At 37.4% G+C, this 17,738-nt stretch overlaps 1 protein-coding gene across 1 annotated transcript in view; it reads right to left on the reverse strand.

Moving 5' to 3' along the window:
• The window catches only part of TTN (titin), a 240,521-nt gene that overhangs the window by 70,768 nt on the left and 152,015 nt on the right, over positions 1-17,738 (reverse strand). Inside the window, exons 143-181 of the mRNA XM_071562604.1 lie at positions 17,553-17,650; positions 17,255-17,423; positions 16,890-17,156; positions 16,486-16,752; positions 16,116-16,394; positions 15,617-16,025; positions 15,391-15,515; positions 15,032-15,298; positions 14,113-14,382; positions 13,657-13,959; positions 13,232-13,534; positions 12,715-12,902; positions 12,518-12,632; positions 11,691-11,975; positions 11,246-11,397; positions 10,985-11,132; positions 10,713-10,890; positions 10,497-10,618; positions 10,111-10,398; positions 9,721-10,017; positions 9,415-9,601; positions 8,736-8,851; positions 8,347-8,646; positions 7,804-8,103; positions 7,615-7,720; positions 6,338-6,534; positions 5,926-6,231; positions 5,544-5,822; positions 4,829-5,128; positions 4,422-4,724; positions 3,956-4,324; positions 3,556-3,858; positions 2,801-3,100; positions 2,415-2,711; positions 2,027-2,311; positions 1,652-1,945; positions 1,096-1,395; positions 683-991; positions 401-591 (exon numbers count right to left, since the gene is read on the reverse strand). Of these exons, the coding sequence (XP_071418705.1) occupies positions 401-591; positions 683-991; positions 1,096-1,395; positions 1,652-1,945; positions 2,027-2,311; positions 2,415-2,711; positions 2,801-3,100; positions 3,556-3,858; positions 3,956-4,324; positions 4,422-4,724; positions 4,829-5,128; positions 5,544-5,822; positions 5,926-6,231; positions 6,338-6,534; positions 7,615-7,720; positions 7,804-8,103; positions 8,347-8,646; positions 8,736-8,851; positions 9,415-9,601; positions 9,721-10,017; positions 10,111-10,398; positions 10,497-10,618; positions 10,713-10,890; positions 10,985-11,132; positions 11,246-11,397; positions 11,691-11,975; positions 12,518-12,632; positions 12,715-12,902; positions 13,232-13,534; positions 13,657-13,959; positions 14,113-14,382; positions 15,032-15,298; positions 15,391-15,515; positions 15,617-16,025; positions 16,116-16,394; positions 16,486-16,752; positions 16,890-17,156; positions 17,255-17,423; positions 17,553-17,650 (9,572 nt within the window). The remainder of the gene's footprint in view (positions 1-400; positions 592-682; positions 992-1,095; positions 1,396-1,651; positions 1,946-2,026; positions 2,312-2,414; positions 2,712-2,800; positions 3,101-3,555; positions 3,859-3,955; positions 4,325-4,421; positions 4,725-4,828; positions 5,129-5,543; positions 5,823-5,925; positions 6,232-6,337; positions 6,535-7,614; positions 7,721-7,803; positions 8,104-8,346; positions 8,647-8,735; positions 8,852-9,414; positions 9,602-9,720; positions 10,018-10,110; positions 10,399-10,496; positions 10,619-10,712; positions 10,891-10,984; positions 11,133-11,245; positions 11,398-11,690; positions 11,976-12,517; positions 12,633-12,714; positions 12,903-13,231; positions 13,535-13,656; positions 13,960-14,112; positions 14,383-15,031; positions 15,299-15,390; positions 15,516-15,616; positions 16,026-16,115; positions 16,395-16,485; positions 16,753-16,889; positions 17,157-17,254; positions 17,424-17,552; positions 17,651-17,738) is intronic.

Consider the following 17,738-nt stretch of genomic DNA (forward strand, 5'->3'; position numbering starts at 1 on the left):
ATCTCATTGGCATACCTCCGTTTATGTCCTACACAGTTATATACATTGTCCTAAGCATATTCTTATTTCATGTGCATAGGACAAAATATAAATAAAAACGTCATCATGTTTGTTTTTGCAGTTTGTAAAAAATGAATAATGCCCGGAAATGGAAAGGAAGATGTCTTCTAGCTCAGCTGAGGTTAAGTAGCAAAAGCGAACAATTTCTTTTGTTCTATCACGTGAGGGATAATACAGATACATGGATGAAAAATACAATTACTGACCATTCATCCAGTAATTCTGGACTCTAAATGAAGCATGAGCACAGGTATCTATGCAGATAGCACTTTTCATTAGATATGCAATATTGCTATTTTTTATGCATACTAAAGTCTGTAATAGCTATTTTTTAAATTACCCCAAATCTTCTCTCAACAGCGCCTGTGGAGACTTCTTCCCACTCAGATTTCTTCTTACTGGCATCACGTTTCTCAATAATGTAATGGGTAATTTCACTACCACCATTATCAAGAGGTGCATCCCATGTTAAATAGCATGATTCTGCTTTAATATCAGAAACAGCAAGATTTCTTGGTGGAGAAGGACGATCTGTATGAAAGCAATAGAGCATAGAACAAAATTAAGAAAAAAGAAAAAGTATTTTATTAGCAGCCATTTTATTGAAATGTTGCATCCTTACCATACACTTCGACATGCACATTGCGAAATGCGGTGCCAAGGCGATTGGAAGCTCTCACAGTATAAGTGCCTTTGTCATTCCTCACTGCTGCAGGCAGGATAAGTTCAGTTTTTGCCTCACTTCTAGATACTTCTTCCTTGGTTATCTTAAGTGCATCAGATGTTTGGTCAATTAAAACTTCATTCTTGTCCCATTCAATCTTTGGCATTGGCAGACCAGTCACATCAGCAGGAATATTAACTGGTTCTCCTGCCTTGACTTTGATAGTATCTCCTCTCACAGCCAAGCGCAAGGTAACAGTTGGAGGTACTGGAAAGAAGAGGAAAAGTGACAGAGTGAAGACAAAGATGAAACAGAAACTGCCTTGAAGTGTTCTGAATATATTTATATGGACTTCTTTAAAGCAGATATACCTTCATCATCTTGTATGACTACATTTAGGGGCAACGATGGTTCACTTTCTCCAATTTCATTGACAGCTTTGACACGGAATTCATACATATGAAGTTCATCAAGTTTTTCAACGAGAAGAGATGTTTTTGGACAGAGCCTGGCATTAACTCTTTCATAATCTTTCGAATCATGTCTCCTCTTCTCAACAATATATCCTAAGATGGGACTGCCACCATCACTACGTGGAGGCTTCCAATCAAGTGTAATGCTTGACTTTGTTCGCTCTGTGTACATGAACCTCTCAGGTGCTGTTGGAGGACCTATTAACAGAAAAATTATAATTAAAAAAATGAAAAAATCAGAGAATTCTGTTACCTAAAGAACCATAGTAGTTTCACAGAAATTATGTAGAAATCTGACTGATATAATTGATTTAAGGCAGATGCCTATCCATGTAATGTAAAAGCAAATACATTTTCTGCATAGAAAGCAATCCACACAACAATATGGACTTATTAACCTGACTTTTTTTTAAAAAAAAAAAAAAACAAACAACCATAAAATTAGTCATCTTACCTAATGGATCAACTGCAAGAATGGGTCCTATTTCTACAGGTGGACCAGTACCAAATTTGTTCTTGGCACTAACACGGAATTTATATTCCTGTCCTTCAATTAGACCTGTAATATCACATTTAGATCTCTCTGTGTCTACAGCTAGTCTCCATGTATGCATTTTTGCATCCTTCCGTTCAACAATGAAGCCTGTGATATCACTGCCACCATCATCTTCAGGATCAGACCAGTTAAGCAAACACATCTTTCTGTTTGTGACCACTGGTTTTAGGTCAAGGACTGGTCCAGGAACATCTGAAAAACAAACCCAAATAGGGTAAAGCCCATACAGACCAAAAGAAAAGCTTATTTTTTTTGAGAAAATATTTGTCTTACCAAATACTTCTACTCTGGTTCCTGCAGATTTTGAACCACTGCTATTGGTAGCAGTAATTACATATCTTCCATGGTCTTTTCTCAATGCATTCTTAATAGTTAACTCAGATTTTGTGCCAACATTTTCAATAACAACTCGATCTTTGTCTAATTCACCATCCTCCACAGCCCAAACAATGGTGGGAGTAGGACGTCCTGTCACAGTAGCAGGAATTTTAATTGTTTGCCCAGCCATAATCTGAATGCCTGCTTTGACAGAAACATCCAGCTCAACAGTGGGAGGCTCTGTGGAAGAGAGAGAAACACAGAAACACTTTATTAGCTGAAGGGAGGGATTCTAACCCACCTTTTTAATGGACATTTCTTGAAAATAATACAATGGCAATACCTTTAGGTTCTGCAACTGTTGTGGGTTCAGTTTCACCAGGTGGTCCTTCACCAGCTGCATTGAGTGCAGTAACACGGAGTTTATAGTCTGCACCTTCTCTGACTTCTGTAACAGTGTACTGACGAACCTTAATGGGTTTCTCTGTACAACGTGACCACTCCTTTACTCCCATCAGTTGTTTGTACACATGGTAACCAGTGATATCTCCACCACCATTATACGCAGGAGGTTCCCATTCTAGTTCAATAGCAGTTGCACTTGTATCAGCAACCCTTGGAATTGGTGGACCAGGTGGCACTATAAATAAATAAGTGTAAATCCAAGTTAAAGTCTATGAATCCTATTTTGTCACCTGTCCACTACTAGCTTCTGCTAAGGCTACTTACTTATTGGATCCTGTGCAGTTTTTGGATCTGATGGTGGACTAAATTTACCAGGTCCAGCTGCATTTTCGGCACATACTCTAAAGATGTAAGTTAAACCTTCTAATAGTCCTTCAACTTTTACTTCCAGAGCATTCACAAGGTTCCTGTTGACCCGAGCCCAATGAGTACTATTAATTTCACGTTTTTCAATCCAATATCCAGTGATAGGGCTGCCATTATCTTTTGGTTCATTCCACTTAACCAGCATACTGTTGCTGGTAACATCTTCCACATCAGGCTTATTAGGTGCATCTGGTGGAGCTGAAAAAATAATTGTGGTTTTGTCATCATTGCTGTCTCATCAGAGCTTAATCACAGCTAAGAGAGAACTAGGATATTAGAAATTACTAATTTTAAGTAATTAATAGTTTTTCTGCTCTCTTTCTTAGAAAATTTGATTCCTAACAGCAATCAGTAATCAAACTTGCAGTAGTTCTCTCCTTTGGTAAGAATACTCATCTATTAAAGACAGAGAACGTCATGATTCAGAAGTTAAGTGTTTTAAGTGTAAAGTTTTATGACAGTGATCACCGTTCTTAAGTCTTTACTATTGAAATTAGAATGTTTTGAATAGTTTGCTTTATTTATTGCAATAATTATCACATGGCTCACATATTTTTCTGGGAAAAAGTCATATAGATGAAGATCGGTATTCTAAGAGTGCACAGTTTTACACTGGTTTTCTGAAAAGATTGCATTTCAAAACTAAAACTTACAGAAAGGATCTTTAGCTGTCATTGGTTTTGAAACACATGGTGGCCCTGCTCCAACTCTATTTTCAGCAAATACACGGAACAGATATTCTTTTCCTTCAATCAGTTTTGTCACATGGAATTTGCAATGCCTGAGTGTTGCACTGACAGTGACCCAGCCCATTTCAGCTTTTGTATTGTCTTTCTTTTCCAGCACATAGTTTAGGATTTCACTTCCACCATCATCAAGGGGAGGGTCCCACTTGCAAATGACAGAATTTTTCCTTATATCTTCAAATACAAAGTTGACTGGAGGCCCAGGTGTATCTGCCAGTAAATAGAGAAAAATGATGAGTACTCATCTTGTGCACTCCTTATCCAGTACTCTGAACAACTAGGTGTTTTGAGAACATTCTTTACATACCTAACACATTGACTTCACAGGAGGCTTTTGCAACACCATGATCATTTTCTACTTTAATTGTAAATGTGCCATGGTCAGCTCTGATGGAGTCACGAATTGATAGTACAGATTCTCCTTCTTTATGGTTGTCAACGCTCAAACGTTCTGGCAATGAAAGCTGGAAAGGTTTCTCTGCTTCAACTTCACCCTTCTTCTTTGGTGCTGTTACTCTCTTTTTGATATCCTCGGGTCTGACAACTTCATCATTCCTCAGCCAAGTGATAGATGGATAAGGTGATCCTGAAATATGCGCCTCAAGTATGATCTCATCACCTCTTTTCACTTCAAGGCCAGACTGTAGGTTTGCAGCAAGGAAGACTTTTGGAGCCTCTGCAATAACAGAGAATGACAAATGGAGCGTAGAATCTTCCAGTAGGTTTGAGGATATACGGCAATTAATAGAAATGATCAAATGAGCAATTCATACCAATAGGATCCACGGCTTTCACAAAAGGGGTAATGCGAGAAGGTTCACTGATGCCGGCAGCATTCTCAGCACGAACACGAAACTGATATTCCTTTCCTTCCTCGAGGCCTTTCACTGGGTAAGTTAGTAAGGGTACCAGATAGTCATTGCATCTTTCCCACCTTTCCTTGCCTTTAGCAAGCTTTTCTATTATATAGCCCATAATTTTGCTTCCACCATCAAACAGGGGTGGTTTCCATGTAAGTGTTACTGATTTTGATGTTGGATTATGGACTTCAAGGTCAACGGGTGGATCTGGAGGCTCTGTGGAAGAGCAGGTCAAAAGAGGGATCATATGAGAAAAGAAAGTACAAAGATTTCAGTTGAAATTCAATTTGCTAAATTATTTAGCAGTAAGACAAACTTACGTTTTGGGTCTTCTGCAATGATTGGGTTTCTCAGTTCAAGATAATCACCTCCTCCAATCTTATTGACAGCTTTAACACGGAAGTAATATTCACAGTTTGGGATAAGATCTTTGACTTGCCATGAAAGCTTATTTTCACCAGACATGACTGGGATATATGTTCTACGACCTGCTTCTCTGCGTTCCAGAACATAATGCAAAATAGGAGTACCACCATCAAAGTCTGGAGGTTCCCAGGATACTTTGCAAGAGCTCTTAGTTACTTCGCTTGCCTTGATGTCTTTACACTGTCCAGGTGGACCTGTTTTAAATAAGAGTAAAAAAATTAGTTAACTAAATAGATGGGAAACTGCATTCATATAAACATGAAATCACATCTTTGCCTTGCAGAAAGCAGACCAAGATCACAAATGTTTATTACACAGCATGTATATGAATTTATGTTCCCAAAGGCGAAAAAGAGCCAGAATTCTTAAACATTTTTATATTTATATAACTGCTTTGAACAGAGACTGAATAATTAGAGCAACTTGAGGTAAAGTGGTTTTTTTCATGGGATTTTGTAAAATTAATGCCTGTATAGCAATGTACATGTGTCTTAATTGAAGAGATTTGTCCATCTGGCAGAAAAAAATATCTTTCTAGTCCTTTCTTCTGTCAGCAGCAGGGCTCAGGTGAAGATAAGTATATTTCTCAGAAGGGAAGAAACTAGTTACCTATGACTTTGACATTGACCGAGCCAGTTGTTGATGCCAGCTTGTTCTCCAGTGTGATAGTATAAACCCCAGCATCAGCATGAACACTGTCTATGACTTCAAGCAATGCAGAGGTGTAGTCACTCTTCATGGTTGTTCTGTCACCAGCTTTCAATTCTTTACCATCTTTGTGCCATGTAATAGTTGGGGATGGAACAGCTCTGAAGGGTACAGGGATACTTAATTTCTGTCCTTTAACAACAACAATGTCACGAGTTTTTAGATCAATGGTTGGATTGCCTGTAAAAGTAATTATAATATTAGTAAAAAGTTGTCAAACACCACTCTTTTTCAGTTATGCAGATCTGAAAAGAAAAAAAAATAAAAAGGAATCTATTCTTACAGTCTGCATCCTTCGCAACAACTTTTTCTGAGATGTCTGAAGGCTCACTAGCTCCAACAGCATTGACAGCTCTGACTCTTAGAACATATTCCTTGTCTGGAACAACACCTTCCTCCACTTTACATTTTAGATCTTTAATGGGACGAGAATTGATTCGCATCCATTTTTCTGTTCCTGCTTCACACATCTCAACATTATACCCAATAATAGGACTTCCACCATTCTTCTCGGGAGGTTTCCATGCAATGCAAATGTGCTTTCGGCCTGCATCTGTGACATGTAAATCCTGAGGAGGTGAAGGAGGGCCTGCAGAAATGGAAAAGTTATTGGTGTCATTTTTCTCCCAGAATATCTGTTCCACACAGTACACTGCTTCTATAAACCATACACTGTATATTACACTACTACTTACTTGTTGGATCTTCAATGTGAATGAGGTCAGTTGGTTCACTGGGATGACCACAGCCAGCTTCATTTTCTGCACGAACCTGGAACTGTACATCTGTACCTTCAATGACATCTGTCACTCTGAAATTGCAATCTGGACCAGCTGTCTTGCCAGCTTTTACCCAGCGAGTGGCCAGTTTTTCTTTCTTTTCAATAACATATCTGAATAAATTGGGGAAAATACTATCAGGCACTTGAATTAAGGAACACTTCAGACTTCTTGTTCAATAAAATAGATAAAAAGAGATTAGAATAGTTTGGATAGTGGAAGAGTAAAGATAATCATGGGTAATAGATCCAGTGAATTGTCTTCACACATTAAATACTTAGTCCTAGTAGGTCTCAGCCTCTGTTAGGGCTGACATCATTGACAAATCCAGGTCTGAAAGCCAATGCCTTAACTGTGTTCTCTGTTCTAGAACTGAACTAAACAGTGTTCTTAGATTTTAGAGAGCTTCTGGGGAAAAAGAACTCTGAGCTGTATTTGTATCATTGCTAGTTTGGATCTTGGTGGTTAGTCCATTGAGAATATTTATAGATATTATTACTCAGCTGTCAACATTCTGCTTAGGACAGGCTATGGCAAAATGATGTAAATTAAGTCACTTAGGTTGCTTCAGGTAGATCTTTGTAGTTGTCTGTTTCTTTAAGATGAGCTTACGGTGATTGGGAAGGTGGGAAAAAATGAAAACAAAGAGGAAAACTCTAACTGGCATTCAGAGTACAGATACCTTAGAAACCAAGTTAAAAGACAAGTTAGAAACAACCCAGATGAGTTAAGGAGTCAGTTTGGAAACAGTTATAAAGAAGAGAATGAACAGAATACAGGTGAGGCATCATTTTAGCTGAGTGTATACAGTGTGAATGAGAAACTAAAGCAGAAGGAAAATGCAACAATATTATTTGGTAGATGAGTCTAAGTGGCTACAATTCTGGAGGAACTGGAGACTATGGCTGCATTAATTTTTTTATACTTTATATACAATTCATTATTATTGTATTCTGTTTTGAGGATTTTGACACATATTCATTGTTCATGCACAATAGTATTTTATTTGCATGATTTCCATATTTTAAAGTCAAATCCTTAATTGCTTTGACCACATGGCTTCTCTTACATCCATCCACCTCTTTTTCATCTCAAATGTGTCCATTTAAAATTTAAATATTTTGAGAGAAATGTCTTAATTCATTAAAAGATTTGCATCTTCAGGAACCTACACAAACTTAAAATGACCTTACCTTTGAATTGGTCTGCCACCATCATTCTTAGGTGGTTCCCATTTCAAATCAACATGATCTTTTTTCACTTCAACTATTGTAAGGGCATATGGAGGTCCAGGGGTTGCTAAAAAAAGATACATACATTAGAAGACTAGGATTTCATTACACATGAGCTACTGATTACACAGTAGGCAAATCAAAACTTACTGAAAGTATCTTTAGCAAGCACCGAGTCTTCAACTTCACAGTAGTCACTCTGTCCAACAGCATTTTCAGCAGCCACACGGAACACATACAATGAGCCCTCAGTCAGTGGGCTCACTGTGTACTTGGTATCTTTCACTGTTGTGTCAACGGTCTGCCAACCTTTTCTCCTTACATCTCTTTTCTCAACAATGTAGTTGGTAATTGGGGAACCCCCATCTTTTTCTGGTACTGTCCATTTAAGATCTGCTGTGTTTTTAGTAATATTAATAACCTCAAGCCACCGAGGTGGTGAGGGAGGATCTGCAGAATAGAAAAAGAAAGTAAACCAGGTCATTGTAATTTCCATGAAAGATCTTGGAAGACAGGGTATACACCAAAACTATTAAGACTTGGTATTTTCTGAGCAGAAGCAGGGCAGATTTTAACATTTCATAAGGCTTCCAATAGTTCATCTGGTACCTATGGAAGCAGGCAGACATGAGGCTTTTTTAATGACAGAGACAGGGTATTTGCAGCAGCAGCATATTCTGAAACAGTACTCACAGAGCCTCTCCTTGCACAGCACGGGGTCACTGGGTTCACTGGGCTCACTCTCGCCAGCCTTGTTCACAGCTCTTACACGGAATGAATATTCTTGTTTCTCCATAAGGTCTTTGAGGAAGTGTTCCGTTGTGGGAACTCCTTCAGCCACTCTCACCCACTCATCTGTTCCAGTCTTTAACAGCTCAATGACGTAAGATTCAATCTTTGCCCCTCCATCATGTTCTGGCTTTGTCCAATTCAGGGTTAATGATGTCTTGCCAATATCTTTCACAGTGGGCTTTCCAGGAGGCCATGGGGGATCTAGACAAGAAGCCAATATTAATTATGTGATTGAAAACAATTTTTTTGGTTATTGCTAAATTAAACCATTAAAAGTATGTTTATTATACCAATTGGATCTTTCACTAAGATTGGCTCTGTTTCCTTGCTTGGTTTTCCAGGTCCTGCAAGATTCTCTGCCAAGACACGGAACTTATATTTCTTCTTATTGGTAAGACCTTTAACTCTGAAAATAAAAATTAAGTTTGATTAAACCAAACATTAATTCATATCTAAAACACCATTCTCTCTATTCTTCATACCACAGATTACTTGGAAAACCTGAAAATATCTAAATTACTGTTAACGATGTTTTATGAAATGTTGACCATTTGTCAACAATAAAATAAAGCACCATATAAAGAAACTAGTGCTCTAGGAACCATCTCCCATTTTTGCATGTTCCATGTTTGTTAGTAAGAGTATCCGCAGAAAAAAACCACGGGCTTTGGTAAATGGATACTTGAGATGACTACGTCTACTATTTTAATATATCTTATGAATAATCACATAACACAGAAATTATTAAGCATAACTTTTAAGAAAATTAAAAATTTGATTCACTCTGCTGTAAAGATGCTCCTCTTTAAAATTAATTATTAAAAAAAAATGCCACCACATGGTAGTTGGATCTAAACTTATGGAAACTAGGAAAAAAAATCAAGATCAATGTAAAACTTGTTTAAAAAACTACTGTTACATTTTTATGTCTCTGTGGCATATTTCAGCCTAAATTGACTGTAGTCTTACTTGAATGTTGTATCTTTCACTGGCATCTTATTGCATTTTATCCATTTATCCTGCTCAGGATCATATCTTTCCACCCAGTAGCCAGTTATGGGGCTGCCACCATCTTCATCTGGTTCATTCCACGTTAAAGTGACTGAATCTTTAGTGACCTCCGTAGGCTTGAGACCCGTTGGGGGGCCTGGTGGATCTGTATAAATCAATTAATTAAAAACAAAACAAAACAAAAAACCAAAACCATCAGATATGTGGGTTCTTTCCTCCCTATTAAAATATTGTAAAAATTTATCATTAATTTAATTAACTAACCAAATGAATATTTGGCAATGATGGGGTTACACTGTGCTGGCTCTCCTATACCATACATGTTTTCAGCACTGACTCGGAACACATATTCTTTGTGAGGAGTTAAATTGGTAGCTCTGAATTTTGTGTCCTTAATAGTTGATGACAACTTGTCCCATATTTCACTGTCTGTAGCTCTTTTCTCAAGGACATAGTTGGTAATTTTAGAACCACCATCATCTCGTGGAGGATTCCATGTTAGAAGGCAGGATTCATTTGTGATTTCCGATACATCGAACGCAGCTGGTGGACCAGGTTTATCTGAAGAGGATAAGATGTGAATGTTAATCTTCTACTTGTATACTTCAGTACATTATAATTGATTTGTATAAACAACATAAAATACATGCATACCAAGAACATTAACTTCAACAACAGCAGTAGCACGTCCACTGGAATTTACAGCTTCTATAATATAGGTTCCACTGTCACTCCTCTTGCTGTCTGTAATAGTGACTGTAGATTGATTAGGTTGGCTTTCAATGGTGATTCTGTTGTCAGGTCTCAAAATTTTGTCAGCCTTGGTCCAAGTAATCCGTGGCTCAGGCTTCCCGGTTACTTTAGCTGGCAGCTCAATTTTAGTTCCAGCTTTCACAGTTAGTCCAGCAAGAAGCTTCACATCTAAGAAAATTTCTGGAGCCTCTGATTTAGGAGAGAATAAAAATGTTGTTATAGAAACAGTATTTCAGAGACTGGTCAAAATAAAGCAGCTATTGCAATTCAGTGGATTAAGTAATTACCTTTTGCATCAATGGCCTGAATATCATCAGTTGGCTTACTCGGCCTACTAGCTCCTATTCTGTTCAAAGCCTTAACCCGATATGCATACCACTCTCCTTCCATGAGCTTTGTTACTTCCATTCTGTTTAAAAAACCAAAGAATAATCAGATATTTGAAGTGATGGTGATGGCACAGCTAGTGGAAAAGATGTATCTACTGATGTCACTTTACTTACTTTGTTTCAATAACAGGCTCCCCACATGTCTCCCACTTGTCTGTGCCACGTTGGGACTTTTCTACCAGGTAACCCTTAATGCGGGCACCGCCATCAGATTTAGGAGGTTCCCATGTTAGGAAAATTCCTTTTGATGTTGGATTTCTCCATTTAACATTTTCTGGTGGGTCAGGTACAGCTATTAAAAATTAAAACGTATTTTGTTTTTACATCTTATTTTGAAGAAAATCAGCAAGATTTCAGAAACAAAAAAACAGCAATAATGTGCTCACTTGCTGGTGCTGACATATTTACAGGTTCATCAATATATGCAGGTTCTCCAGGGCCACATTTATTACATGCAAAAACTCTAAATAAATATTCTTTTCCTTGGGTGAGGTCAGGTACAGTGAACTCTTGGTCAACAATATGATCCATAACCTAAAGGAAATAAGGGTTCCAATGTGTTTTTAAAATTTATTTTCAAAGAATGATTACCAAAATAAGACACAAAACTCAGCAATATAAATTCTATTGAGAATGAATGAACTTACTTTGCTCCACGTTTTTCGGCTTACTTCACGTTTTTCAATTAGATAGCCAGTAACTGGACTTCCACCATCGTCTTCTGGAGGTTCCCATGACAGCTGTACTGTACTTCTGAGAACTTCTAAAACTTGAAGTTCTCTTGGTGCACTTGGAGGAGCTAGAAGTTGTAGAAATTTCATTAAGTATTTTGTAATTGGTGTTTGATAGGTGATCTCTACGTAATATATCTGCCAGAAGACTTAGTCTTGTTAGTCATTCTTCCTTAAACATCAAAGTTGGATATTGAAGACCAGAAAGGATTCTTTTTGGAGGATGGATTTCTAATTTTTAGTTATATTTTATTACACTTGGTTTACTAGACATTGTGAGATTTCACATTGTTAACCTAATTAGATTTTAGTAAGAAAAAAAAAAGAATGTTATGGCTAGAATATATACAAGTCCACTTACCAATGACATTAACATTAATTTCTCCTGAAACAGATGACACAGGGTTTTCTAATGTTAAGTAATAAATTCCCTTGTCTGGACGTTGACTTGGAGTAATGACAAGTTCTGCAAAGGAGGAAGTGGTCTTCATAGTTACACGATCACCGTGTTCTAAGACTTGGTCACCAAAAGACCATGTGGCAGTTGGAACAGGATAGCCAGTGATGGGAGCACGGATCTTGATTGGCTCTGGAACAATAACTTCCAGCCCATCCTTGAATGCACTTAGGTCCATTGTAGGTTCAACTGGAAAAAGTGGAAAATGGATTCTATGAAATATTTTCAGACGTTATTAATATGGCTAATTATAGCTGTGCTGAGAGGTTGATTCTGACTGTATCTCAGCCTGCAGGCTGGAGCTACCTAGGACTAGCTTTGGCTTATCATCTGACTAAATGCTTTTCTTTTTTTAGAAATACGTGAGATGATAAGGGAGATTAGCATTACCAAGTAGGATATCTAATTTACCCTTTAATGTAAAAATTTTGTATTGTTTAAATTTTTTTAGGGGTCTTCTCTGTCTTCCTTCTGTTATCTCCCACCTTCTACAAAGCTAGGGTCAGGAGAACAAAGTTCATGCCTTGCTCCTCAGGCAACCTAATAGGCCCCTGTACTTAATGTACAGATAATTATCTGCAGAATTCATAATCGAGGAGAAGTTGCTCGTAAACTCAAAAGTCTAAGGTGTGACAGTTACCTGGTGAAAAATCTACATATTACCCTCAAAATGCCCTTCAATAATGTGCCTTATCTGATTAATTGTCTTTAATAAATAGCAGATGGCTTACCAAAAGTATCATCTGCAGTTAAGGGCCCAATAGCCTCTGCTGGGTCAGACACACCAGCTGCATTTTCTGCTGAGACTCTGTAGTAATAACTGGATCCTTGTTTCAATCCAGTTACCTAAAAAGCACAAATAACAATTTACTATCTCATATTAAAAATGATCTATACATTTTAAGTGTCTATGAAGAGTACATCATACCTTAAAAGTAAGAGCAGGTACTAGTTTAGGGTTACAACGAATCCACTTGTCTGTTCCTTCTTCTTGCCTTTCAATAATATAGCCCAAGATTGGACTTCCTCCATCATCAAGAGGAGGTTCCCATGAGAGCTGAACTGATGACTTAGTTTGATCTGAATGATCAAGGTTAATGGGAGGACTTGGTCTCTCTGAAAAAAAAAGCAACAAATACATTTTTGCAACTGATAAAGGAGTATCATTCTGAAAATAAGCTATTTATATCTTATAGTATTGTTTTTAAAGCTTTTGCATAACTTTCTCAATGAAATTTTTAGATGGAGGTGGATCCTAACTTCAGAGCAAAAATATTTGGAGTTCTTACTGAACCAAACAGTAGCAAGGTACTTCTGATATGTTTGGAGGATGAAAGTAGGGAAAATCACAGCACACACATTTGCCAATTGAACATTTGTGCAAACGTGACATAAACATCTAAAATGTCCCTGTCTCATAACATGCCACAAACATGTATACTTACCGATTGGGTCCATAATTTTTACTGCACGTGTAGCAGGACTCGGTTTGCCAACTCCAACCATGTTTTGAGCTCTTACTCTGAAGAAATATTCTTCATTTTCCACAACATCACTCAGCACAGCTGACAGTTCATCAGCTCCTGTGGTCATAGTTGGCTCCCATCTGATAGAACCTTTGTTACGCAGTTCAATAACATAGCCAGTAATCGGAGATCCTCCATCGTACTCTGGTGGTTCCCAGCTAAGTGTGGCTCCAAACCTGTTCACATCAGTAACTTCTACATTTTGAGGAGGACCAGGAACATCTGCATTTTATTGTAGGGAGAAAAAGGAAAAACAAGGTATGTGAGTTTTACCTGTTGTTAGAGTCTGTACTGCTTTTCTCACACTGCAGTCAAATACTGATTTTTTGATAAGTTCCGCTCACCAAATTTGCTCTTGGCTTCCACAGGTGTGTCTGTTTCCACGGGCTCACCAGTACCCACTCTGTTGCGTGCACTAACACGGAAAAGATACTCAACTCCTCCTTTTTGAAGTCCAGTAACAGTGTATTCACAATTTTCAGCACGATCTGTGACCGTAATCCAGGTCTTACGCTTAATATCACGTCTTTCAACAACATAACCTATGATTTTACTTCCACCATCACTTTCTGGTTCTTGCCAGGCGAGACCAACTTCACCATCATAAGTTTCAGTGACTTCCAGGTTTCTAACTGGACCTGGAACATCTAATAAAGATATGACAATATTTAAGGACATTTCTATTTTCCCCTCTGGATTACAGAAGAGGAGGCCAATCTACAGCTTCTCCCTAAGGGCAAGAGGAAGGTTTGACTCTGTGAAATAAATTAAAGCAAGGTCTTAATTATAGAAGTACTTACCAATGACCTCTACATTGATGAATGCCTCTGCTTGCCCATGTTTGTTTCGAAGCATAACTTTGTACCTTCCCTTATCTGATTTCTTTGCTTCAAAAATTTTGAAGGTAGTACAGTCAGTTGTTGTATCAACAGTTGTTGTGGGCAAGCTTTCCCCAGCTTTCGACCATTCAGCTTCTGCTCTTGGGTACGCATCATATGGGACAGTCATAGTTAAAGGCTTCCCAACATCAACCACAAGATTTTGGTCACTAGTCTTGATTTTAGGTGCAGCTAAGAAAGATGAATGTGACAAGTATATAATAGTATACAATAGTAGTATATAATATGACTTGCATATATATATATGTATAAATTGATATATCTGTGTATTCAGGAAAGAAGCTAACATAGAACAGTAAAAGGATCTACTGTGTAAATTCTAAGAAAATCCTTCGTATACTCATTGGACAGCTCCAAAGAAAGAAATTCAGGCTGATTGGTATGTATTGTGTTCTCCTATAATATCATGAAATAAGGAGTTGCTTTTTGAGCATTAAATTAAGTACTTTATTGGTCAATCCTGTAAAACTGACAAATTAGGAGATAAATGTCTTATATGACTGAAATTATTAGGCCAACTAATTTCCATGTTTTATAAGTGACTTAATGAAAAGGTTCTGTCTCCTTTAAGCTCAAATCATGCTCTTTAGTATAGACACTGAAAGTGACCTATATTTTCCTCAACAATTGGATCAGCATAGAATAATAAAAAAATATTTCTTCCCTGAATTATAATTCAAATAGTTTAACAGACTTGCACTTTTCTCAGGCTGATTGTGTATTCACTTTAGTTCAACTCCTTGAAAGGACAAAAATCAGTTTAAACAGGTAATTCACCAATCTCAGATTTTATAAAAGAAACACGAAGCAAGAAACTTACCAGCTAATTCAAGCTTTGCTCTAGCTTCCTTATCTTTGGCAATAAATCTGTATTCCCCTTGGTCACGGGGCTTTATTTCGCACACCTGCAGCCTGTGGACCTTCCCTTCACTCATCATCTGATGTTTATCACCTTGAATGATAATCATGTTGTTTCTCAGCCACTTGACCTCCACACCATCTTTGTTCAATTCAGCCATGAAGATGACATCTGCACCAGGAGCTTCATAAATATCTTGTGGTGGTCGGATAATCTCAACAGGTATTTCTGAAATAAATGTTAATTAATTTGGTGTTATTTGTTTATTGTTTTTACTCTTATTAAACAATGAAGTAAATCCTATTTGATTTTACACATACCTTCAACAAAAAGTCTTGCTCTAGATCTCCTGTCATCCACTCCACAGGAATATTCACACTCATCATCTAGTCTGCAGTCTTTTATGATTAATCTGTGCAGATTTCCATCCTTTTCAAACTGATATCTTTATGGGAGAAAAATAAGCAGTATTTTAGTTTCCAGAAAACCCAACAAAGTAAAGTAAGTGTGTTTCGCACATTAACAAGGATAATAAAGTGTACATACTTTTTGCCTTCTTTGATTTCTCTTCCATTTCTGTACCATTTTACACTAACTTTCTCTTTGGAAAGCTGGCATGTAAAGACAGCATCATCAAATTCAGTGACAGTCTGGTCCTGAAGATGTTCAGTGAAGTCTGCTGGTGCTTCTGTAATGAGAAGCTCTGCAACAGATTTGTCTTGCCCAGCAGTAACAGTGTATTCACCTTCATCTACAAACCCACAGTCCTTAATGATCAGTGAGTGTTTGAATTTATCAATTTTGTACAAAATGCGCCTGTCAAATGTGACTTCTTCACCATTCTTTGTCCATTTGAGAGTTGCATTAAGGCGATTGACTTTGCACCAGAATGTGACAGTTTTCTTTTCCATAGTCTCAATGTCTTCAAGGGGCTCAACAATTCTGAGATCCTCCTCTGTTACAAGAAAAAGCAAACATTTTTACATCCTTATATGAAACTGAATGTAAACGATGAAACAATTTTAAAGCAGTGCAAGATATTTACCTAATACTGTTAAGGCAGCAGAGCTTTTGGCCTGTTCGCCTCTCTGATTTGACAGTGCAATAGTGTAGGTAGCTTGATCTTTCAGCTCTGCATCTCTGATTCTGAGAGTGTAAACTAAACCCTTCTGAACAATAATGTACTTTGCACTATCAAATATTGCCTCATCATTTTTGTACCACTTCTCTTTGGCACCTTCTTTATTAACTTCACAGTTGAAGATAACTTCTTGACACTCAGTAACTTCTTGGTCCTTAAGGGGAGTTATAATCCTGAGTTTTTCTGAAATGGAGAAAACAGAAGAAATGTAACATAATATAGCATAATGAGTGCCACAAAACATGCACCTGCATATTGATAAAATAAAGCTTACCGATCACTCCTAAGTGTGCTGCAGCTTTAGCTTCACCAACCATGACACTGTACATTCCTGTGTCTCCTAGAATAGTGTCTTTAACCACGAGTATTCTCTTCTTGCCATCTGAAATGATGTTGTACTTATCACCAGGCTCCAGGACTGTGTCACCCCTCAGCCACTGTACTGTAATGGCCTCTTTGGATACTGAACAGACAAATTCAGCTTTTTCTCCTTCAAGTACCTCAAGATTTTGGGGTCTGGTAAGAAATTCTGCTGCAAGTTCTGAAAGAAAATATTTTTGTAAATATATTTTTAGATTTTGTTTTTATTTGTCAGTGGAATAAACCAAGTTATTTATTCTATTTTTTCATACTTTTAATTTTATTCTTTTATTTCCAGAAAACAAGTAACACTCTTACCATGTACAGTAAGTTTTCCTGTTGTGCTAGAGCTTGGGAGCTTGCAAGTATATTTGCCAGCATCTTCAGGATGAGCATTATGTATAATAAGAATTCTCTTTCTACCATCAGAAATGTGTTCAAATCTACCACCATCAGGCACTTCTTCATCTCCTTTAAGCCAAGTAACTTCAGCATTAGGCTTTGAAACTTCACAGATCAATTTTACAGTGTCATTTTCATTTACTTCAAGATCGGGAAGATTTTTTGTGAAAACAGCCTCTTCCTCTATAAAAAGAATTTTGAAAGATGATTAAAGCCTGTCCTAAAAAAAACCCTCACATTTTTTGTTGTTCACATGTTAGATTCTAAAACACTATGCTTACCTATGACCGTAAGTAGGCCTGAAGTTCGAGCAGTTTTTGCTTCACAGGAGTATTCAGCTTCATCATCAAAGACACACTTATTAACAACCAGAATCTGTTCTGCACCTTTGGAAATTATGTCATACTTTTTGCCTTTTCTAATTTCCATGCCATCCTTGAACCACTTCACCTGTTTCAGAACAAATTAATGTGGGTATTAATATTAACATACTCATCACAGATGTCAGTTGTGTGTTCTTTTAGAGTTGTTCCCTCTAGTTGAAGGAGTTACTGAGACTAAAAAATTATTATTACTGACCTTGACACCTGGACGAGAAATTTCACATTCAAACCGAGCAGACTGTTTTTCTTTGACCTCAAGGTCAGTTAGGGGTTTCAGGAACTCAACACGAATAGCTGTAAGAGAAAAGAAAATTTTTAGTAGAGGAAAGTTTATGGTCAAGAAGAAAAAAATTGCTGACATTGATATTATTGTCAGTCATAG

This window comes from Pithys albifrons, chromosome 8, assembly GCF_047495875.1.
Source record: "Pithys albifrons albifrons isolate INPA30051 chromosome 8, PitAlb_v1, whole genome shotgun sequence".
Classification (NCBI taxonomy): domain Eukaryota; kingdom Metazoa; phylum Chordata; class Aves; order Passeriformes; family Thamnophilidae; genus Pithys; species Pithys albifrons.